Source organism: Ovis aries, chromosome 3 (genome assembly GCF_016772045.2).
Source record: "Ovis aries strain OAR_USU_Benz2616 breed Rambouillet chromosome 3, ARS-UI_Ramb_v3.0, whole genome shotgun sequence".
Classification (NCBI taxonomy): Eukaryota; Metazoa; Chordata; class Mammalia; order Artiodactyla; family Bovidae; genus Ovis; species Ovis aries.
In genome coordinates this window covers 204754941-204764088 of record NC_056056.1, presented here as the reverse complement: position 1 = coordinate 204764088, position 9148 = coordinate 204754941, and the positions used below count along the sequence as shown (strand labels likewise).

The 9148-nt window shown below is 37.2% G+C and overlaps 1 protein-coding gene across 6 annotated transcripts in view; it reads right to left on the bottom strand.

Moving 5' to 3' along the window:
* Positions 1–308: 308 nt before the first annotated feature.
* LOC101123029 (C-type lectin domain family 7 member A-like) overlaps positions 309–9148 on the bottom strand; it is a 58868-nt gene continuing 50028 nt past the window's right edge. For all 6 annotated transcript variants that reach the window (XM_042247526.1, XM_042247528.1, XM_060413419.1 and 3 more), the window contains 3 exons: positions 8127–8278; positions 6330–6436; positions 309–1020 (listed from right to left, as the gene is read on the bottom strand). In XM_042247526.1, the coding sequence (XP_042103460.1) occupies positions 876–1020; positions 6330–6436; positions 8127–8278 (404 nt within the window). In that variant the 3' untranslated portion in view covers positions 309–875. The remainder of the gene's footprint in view (positions 1021–6329; positions 6437–8126; positions 8279–9148) is intronic.

Here is a 9148-nt window from a genome sequence, read left to right as displayed (position 1 = left end):
AGAGTCAGACACGTCTGAGTGACTGAACTGAACTGAACTGAACTGATACATGTATTGTATATGTGGCTACTAATTAACAGCTTTTGCAGAAAGTATCTATACTTGAGGATTTATAAGATGCATACTATTTGACATGGAAGTTTCTCTTCTCTATTTCTACTTTATAGAATATTCAAATACATTCACAGAGATGTTTATGTAATAAAGTTTCATGTAACACTACTATCTACAGCAAAACGCTAGCCAAAACTGGATACAATCCAAATGTTAACAGTGTAACTGGAAAGGCAAAAAATTAGGAGAAAGGATTATGGAATCAGTTTTTATTCAATGTGTTTCTATTTTTTTAATATATTTTTTAATTTTTCAACTATGAATTCTTACATTAATTGTGAAAATCTTGAATTTTAAAAGTGATAAAGCAGAAGTGCAGAAATGACTCATCCTCTCTGAAAGTACAAATATACTTCTCAAAAAAAAAAAATGAATGTACATAGTCATATCATGTTTCACCTTGATTTCCTGAACAGTTAAAAAATAGCTCTGTGTATGGACTATTTCTTCACAATATATATGAGGGATACCATATGTTGCAGGAAAGTCCAACCAAAATAGAGTGGAAAAGAATATCACTAATAGTTTCTGAATTAAATCTTCATCTTTCCATCAAAATTAATTCCACCTGAAATCAAGTCAAAGAAGGTGCTTATCAACCCCTTCCCCATGCAGATGAAGTTCCAACATTTTAAGTATCTACATCAAATTTACAAGCTATCCTACATATGCGATTAACTTAATAACAGACCAGTGTCAGGAACACAACATTTACTTGCATCTTGCAGGTGACAGGTGGATGCACCAGAATGTCAACAACTTCATTTATCTTCTGATAGTTTGAGATCAACACTAGTATAATTCTTCTCACAAATAAAGAAATACTGCCTGGTGCACACTGTGGCAGCTACTTTGGTTCTTGTGACATATGCACAGTTGTTGTTTATTTTTGAATTCCACAGATTTCTGTTGAAGAGGGGAAAAACAAAAATTGAGTCTAATATTCAGACATAAATCATATTTCCAGTAGAAATACTACTATAGACAAAGAGGGAGTTATATGTTTAGCTATCTCTCTGTTTATTCACTTAACAAACATTTCTAAAATATTATCATATTACCAAGATTCTGGAATGCAGATACAGAGTAAATCTATTTCTGTCCTCAAGAAGTTTACACAAAGAGAGGGAAAGATGCATTTATTTGGCACAGAAGAGTGGCTTCTAACTCAGACAAGGGGAAAAGAGTTTGCCAGAGAACACAGTTTTGATGTGGGAAGATTTTAGCTGACTCTTAAGGAAGACATACCACTGAGTGCAGAGCCTCTATGTAGAATGTGATGCATAGTTTATGAATGATTAAATCAATACATGCACAAATAAATAAATGGTATAATTATCTCATAAATTAGTGACCCAGAGAAAACCATAATTCAAAAAGATGCATGCACCCAATGTTCATTGCAGTATTACTTACAATAGCCAGGATGTGGAAATAGCCTAAATGTCCATCAACAGAGGAATGGATAAACAAGATATAGTACATATATACCATATAATATTACTCAGCTATAAAACGGAATGAAATTGGGTCATTTGCAGAGACATGGATAGACCTAGAGACTGTCATACAGAATGGAGAAAGTCAGAAAGAAAAAAACACATGTATTGTACATTAACACACATATATGGAATCTGAAAACATTGGTAAATATGATCTTATTTACAAGGTAAAAATAGAGACACAGACGTAGAGAATGAACATATGAACACCAAAGGGGAAAGGGAGCTGGGTGGGATGAATTGGGAGGTTAGGAGTAACATATATACACTCTTTCTACTATGTATAAAATAGGTAACCAATAAGAACCTCCTGTATTGCACAGGGAACCCTACTCAATGCTCTGTGGGAAAGAAATCCAAAAAGGAGGGAATTTGTGTTTATGTGAGATTTATGTATATATGTAGCTGATTGAATTCTCTGTACATTAGAAACTAACACAGCATCTTAAAGGAACTATAGTGGTGGTGGTTAGGTAGATAAGTCATGTTCAACTCTTCTGACCCCATGAACTGTAGCCCGCTAGGCTCCTGTGTCCACAGGATTTTCCAGGCAAGAATACTGGAGTGGGTTGCCATTTCCTTCTCCAGGGCATCTTCCTGACCTGGGACTCAAGCCCTGGTCTCCTGCATTGCAGGCAGATTCTTTACTGACTGAGCTATCAAGCAACTAAAAATTAACTAAATTAATGATTAGGATCTAACCAGATGAAGAGTGGAACTACAGAGAATCCAGATAAAGGATATAGTATATGCAAATGTGCAGAAATATAAAAGAGTGTATCTCATGTGATTAACTGCAAATTTGGAACAGATTGTTATTACAGCAAATAAAAAAGCACTCTAAATACTAGTGTAGTGTAAAAAGGACCAAATTCAGAAGTAGGTGACCTAGTCCTCAGTCCATCTCTACCATTAATAGTTGTTACGACTTTTTTAGTTTATTTATTAATAGTATCTGTGGAGGGGGAAATATATATAATCTTAAAAATTATCATAGAAAGCTACATCATGAAAAATGGGAGGAAACATAGTACACTGAGTCCAATCCAATTCATTTTCAGATTGTTTCTTAATGGTGTATTATTTGTAACATGAAATGGGCTTTGCTAGACAGTGAGGAAATTTAGATAAACAGTGAAGATACTTGATTTAGACCTTGGAACTAGTCATTGAGGGCTTCCCTGGTGGTTAAGCGGTAAAGAATCTGCCTGCCAGTGCAGGAGACACTGGTTTGATACCTGGATGGCGTAGATTCCCTGGAGGGGGAAATGGCAAGCCACTCCAGTATTCTTGCCTGGGAAATCCCACAGACAGAGGAGCCTGGCGGGGTACAGAGTCACAGCTATAGGATTCCAAAGTCACAACAACCTAGCTACTTAAACAACAAGAACAGCAACTAGTCACCAAAACCCTACATTTCCAGCTACCCTCTATTTATGTCTAGAAAATTCATTAATATCCATATTGATAATTTTTAAGTTGTTAAGCAACCATCAAATATTATGTGTTGTGTGCTTTGGAACCAGGAAGAAATAGAAAATCTTAACAGACCCATCACAAGCACGGAAATTGAAACTGTAATCAGAAATCTCCCAGCAAACAAAAGCCCAGGTCCAGACGGCTTCATAGCTGAATTCTACCAAAAATTTCGGAAAAGCTAACACCTATCCTACTCAAACTCTTCCAGAAATTGCAGAGGAAGGTAAACTTCCAAACTCATTCTATGAGGCCACCATCACCCTAATACCAAAACCTGACAAAGATACTACAAAAAAGGAAAACTACAGTCCAATATCACTGATGAACATAGATGCAAAAATCCTCAATAAAATTCTAGCAATTAGAATCCAACAACACATTAAAAAGATCATACACCATGACCAAGTGGGCTTTATCCCAGGGATGCAAGGATTCTTCAATATCCACAAATTAATCAATGTAATTCACCACATTAACAAATTGAAAAATAAAAGCCATATGATTATCTCAATAGATGCAGAGAAGGCCTTTGACAAAATTCAACATCCATTTATGATAAAAACTCTCCAGAAAGCAGGAATAGAAGGAACATACCTCAACATAATAAAAGCTATATATGACAAACCCACAGCAAACATTATCCTCAATGGTGAAAAATTGAAAGCATTTCCCCTAAAGTCAGGAACAAGACAAGGGTGCCCACTTTCACCACTACTACTCAACATAGTTCTGGAAGTTTTGGCCACAGCAATCAGAGCAGAAAAAGAAATAAAAGGAATCCAAATTGGAAAAGAAGAAGTAAAACTCTCACTGTTTGCAGATGACATGATCCTCTACATAGAAAACCCTAAAGACTCCACCAGAAAATTACTAGAGCTAATTAATGAATATAGTAAAGTTGCAGGATATAAAATCAACACACAGAAATCCCTTGCATTCCTATACACTAATAATGAGAAAGTAGAAAAAGAAATTAAGGAAACAATTCCATTCACCATTGCAACAAAAACAATAAAATACTTAGGAATATATCTACCTAAAGAAACAAAAGACCTATATATAGAAAGCTATAAAACACTGATGAAAGAAATCAAAGAGGACACTAATCAATGGAGAAATATACCATGTTCATGGATTGGAAGAATCAATATAGTGAAAATGAGTATACTACCCAAAGCAATTTACAAATTCAATGCAATCCCTATCAAGCTACCAGCCATATTTTTCACAGAACTAGAACAAATCATTTCAAGATTTGTATGGAAATACAAAAACCTCGAATAGCCAAAGCAATCTTGAGAAAGAATGGAACTGGAGGAATCAACTTGCCTGACTTCAGGCTCTACTACAAAGCCACAGTCATCAAGACAGTATGGTACTGGCACAAAGACAGAAATATAGATCAATGGAACAAAATAGAAAGCCCAGAGATAAATCCACACACCTATGGACAGCTTATCTTTGACAAAGGAGGCAAGAATATGCAATGGAGTAAAGACAATCTCTTTAACAAGTGGTGCTGGGAAAACTGGTCAACCACTTGTAAAAGAATGAAATTAGATCACTTTCTAACACCACACATGAAAATAAACTCAAAATGGATTAAAGATCTAAATGTAAGATCAGAAACTATAAAACTCCTAGAGGAGAACATAGGCAAAACACTCTCAGACATAAATCACAGCAGGATCCTCTATGATCCACCTCCCAGAATTCTGGAAATAAAAGCAAAAATAAACAAATGGGATCTAATTAAAATTAAAAGCTTCTGCACAACAAAGGAAAATACAAGCAAGGTGAAAAGACAGCCTTTGGAATGGGAGAAAATAATAGCAAATGAAACAACTGACAAAAAACTAATCTCAAAAATATACAAGCAACTTATGCAACTCAATTCCAGAAAAATAAATGACCCAATCACAAAATGGGCCAAAGAACTAAATAGACATTTCTCCAAAGAAGACATACGGATGGCTAAAAAACACATGAAAAGATGCTCAGCATCACTCATTATTAGAGAAATGCAAATCAAAACCACAATGAGGTACCACTTCACACCAGTCAGAATGTCTGCGATCCAAAAATCTGCAAGCAATAAATGCTGGAGAGGGTGTGGAGAAAAGGGAACCCTCCTACACTGTTGGTGGGAATGCAAACTAGTACAGCCACTATGGAAAACAGTGTGGAGATTCCTTAAAAAATTGCAAATAGAACTGCCATATGACCCAGCAATCCCACTGCTGGGCATACACACCAAGGAAACCAGAATTGAAAGAGACACATGTACCCCAATGTTCATCACAGCACTTTTTATAATAGCCAGGACATGGAAGCAACCTAGATGTCCATCAGCAGATGAATGGATAAGAAAGCTGTGGTACATATACACAATGGAGTATTACTCAGCCATTAAAAAGAATACATTTGAATCAGTTCTGTTGAGATGGATGAAACTGGAGCCGATTATACAGAGTGAAGTAAGCCAGAAAGAAAAACATCAATACAGTATACTAACACATATATATGGAATTTAGAAAGATGGCAATGATGACCCTGCATGCAAGACAGCAAAAAAGACACAGATGTGTATAGCGGACTTTTGGACTCAGAGGGAGAGGGTGGGATGATTTGGGAGAATGGCATTGAAATATGTATACTATCATGTAAGAACTGAATCACCAGTCCATGTCTGACGTAGGGTGCAGCATGCTTGGGGCTGGTGCATGGGGATGACCCAGAGGGATGTTGTGGGGAGGGAGGTGGGACGAGGGTTCATGTTTGGGATCGCATGTACACCCGTGGTGGATTCATGTCAATGTATGGCAAAACCAATACAGTATTTTAAAGTAAAATAAAGTAAAAATAAAAATTTAAAAAGAAAACAAAAGATGAGAGACAGAATATTCTAGATTGGATGTGAGATGGTAAAAGAAAAGAAAATGCTAATTAGGAGCATAAAAGGGGAACTAATTTCAAAGCAGGAGATCAAGAATGACTTCAAAGAGAATAAATTTTAACTGAAAGTGTTACTGGTTGAGGAAACTGCATGAATACAAGTACAGAAGCATGGAAGTCAGCAGTGTTTTTTCTAATGTCAAGGATATTTTACAAAATTAAAATTAGTCTTAGAATTGCTCTTGAGGTCAGAGAATCTTGCTTAATGAAATTTATCTCTGCAATTCATTTCCATAGTTGACAAGTAAACTGAAGCTTTCAAGTGCTTTGGATACTTACAGTTTATATTGTATCAAGGAACCATCTTCCCACATCCAGGGGCTGACACTTCCTTTTCGAGATAATCCAATCCAATAAAAATAAGACACCAAAGACTGAACAAAGTTCTGAGAAGGAAGAACCCTACATGTAATTTAATCCCCAGTCTTTTTTATAACAATAAAAGATGAAAATAACGTGAACACACACTGCCATATTTAAAATGGATAACCAAGAAGGACCTAGAACATGGAACTCTGCTCAATGTTATGTGGCAGCCTGAATGAGAGAGGTCTGGGGGAGAGTGGATGCATGTGTATATTTGGCTGAGTCCCTTTGCTGTTCACCTGAAACTGCCACACATTGTGTGTTAATTGGCTAAACCTTTATACAAAATAAAAGAAAATAATGTGAACACAAACAATTATAATTTGATTTTTACCAAAATCTTTTTTTTTATATTTTCAATTAGGACTACTTATTATTGCCAAATCATTGCTTCTGCTTCCCTGGTGGAAGGAAACACAAGAGACACAGGTTTGATCCCTGGGTTGGGAAGGTCTCCTGGAGAAATGAAGGGCTACCAGTGGAAACAGTGTCAGACTTTATTTTGGGGGGCTCCAAAATCACTGCAGATGGTGACTGCAGCCATGAAATTAAAAGACACTTACTCCTTGGAAGAAAAGTTATGATCAACCTAGATAGCATATTCAAAAGCAGAGACATTACTTTGCCAAGAAGTCTAGGGGAGAGTGGATACATGTGTATATTTGGCTGAGTCCCTTTGCTGTTCACCTGAAACGGCCACAACATTATGTGTTAATTGGCTAAACCTTTATACAAAATAAAAGAAAATAATGTGAACACAATTATAATCTCTTTTTTATATTTTCAATTAGGACTAAAGTTATGATCAACCTAGATAGTATATTCAAAAGCAGAGACATTACTTTGCCAACTAAGGTCTGTCTAGTCAAGGCTATGGTTTTTCCAGTAGTCATGTATGGATGTGAGAGTTGGACTGTGAAGAAGGCTAAGCGCCGAAGAATTGATGCTTTTGAACTGTAGTGTTGGAGAAGACTTTTGAGAGTCCCCTGGACTGCAAGGAGATCCAACCAGTCCATTCTAAAGGAGATCAGCCCTGGGATTTCTTTGGAAGGAATGATGCTAAAGTTGAAACTCCAGTACTTTGGCCACCTCATGTGAAGAGTTGACTCATTGGAAAAGACTGTGAGGCTGGGAGGGGTTGGGGGCAGGAGGAGAAGGGGATGACCGAGGATGAGATGGCTGGATGGCATCACTGATTCGATGGATGTGAATCTGAGTGAACTCTGGGAGTTGGTGATGGACAGGAAGGCCTGGCATGCTGCGATTCATGGGGTCGCAAAGAGTCGGACACGACTGAGCGACTGAACTGAACTGAACCCACTCCAATATGTGCAAAAGTATCAACATATTAAAAGATCCATTATTATTAAAGGACTTCAAAACAGAGCAACATGAAAAAAGGGCAACTCCCATGATGGTTTCATGAGAAATGCCTTTTTGTTCAGAAACCTTAGTTTGCTTCCTAGAGCAGATACAGAGCATCATTACCAGAGCTTAATGTTTTTTCTGAAACAAAACTAAAACTGAGATGCTGTAATTCCCAACAAGGGATTCTTTTTATTTACCTCAAAGTTTTCTATTTAACTTGAAAAGACAAGTCATTGTCATTTAACAAACATATGATTTTCAGATGTTCTTTAAAACTTTTTAGCAATTTTCTCCTTGCATAAAAAATATATGGGAAAAATTTCCAACTTCAGAACTCATTACCTGTTCATCCTCATCTTCTATCTTCAACAGATGGGAGCCCTGGTTGGTGCAGAATTTCCGACTCTCTTCAAAGGTTTTACCTACATTAGAAAAATAGTAGCATTTCTCTTCACAGCAAGACCATTTGTTTTTGTATTCTTCTCTGGACTTTTCTTAAAAAAAAAAAAAGTTTTTAAGTTAGATTGGACTGTGAAGAAAGCTGAGAACCAAAGAATTGGTGCTTTTGAACTGTGGTGCTGGAGAAGACTCGAGAGTCCCTTGGACTGCAAGGAGATCCAACCAGTCCATTCTAAAGCAGATCAGTCCTGGGTGTTCTTTAGAAGGACTGGTACTAAAGCTGAAACTCCAATACTTTGGCCACTTCATGTGAAGAGTTGACTCATTGGAAAAGACTCTGATGCTGGGAGGGATGGGGGGCAGGAGGTGAAGGGGATGACAGAAGATGAGATGGCTGGATGGCATCACCCACTTGATGGACCTGAGTTTGGGTGAACTCCGGGAGTTGGTGATGGACAGGAAAGCCTGGCATGCTGCAATTCATGGGGTCACAAAGAGTTGGACACGACTGAGCGACTGAACTGAACTGAACTGAACTGAACTGAACTGAATGCTCTTCCCAGAAAGTTTTGCTCCAGACATCTTCCCCAGCTCTACAGGTCTTATTACTTTCCATGAGCTCTGAGGACATCACTGCTAACTTAAAATGCAAAATAATGTATCTATCTGTCATCAATAGGGAAAGAGTACTTTTCTTTTTCTGCAAAGTTTTCTCCAGGATGTCATGGGCACCAGGACATGAATGCAAGAGTAGGAAATATTTAAGAGGGCAAAAACTGTATTGCTTTTGATATTTAATTTTTGTATCAATACTAACAATGCTTTCCTCCAGGAACTCTCTAGCTTCATCAAAGTACAGTGATTATTAGTTTGGGCTTCCCTGGTGGGTCAATGGTAAAGTATTTGCATGCCAACGCAGAGACAAAAAAGACACGGGTTTGATCCCTGGGTCAAGAAGATTCCCC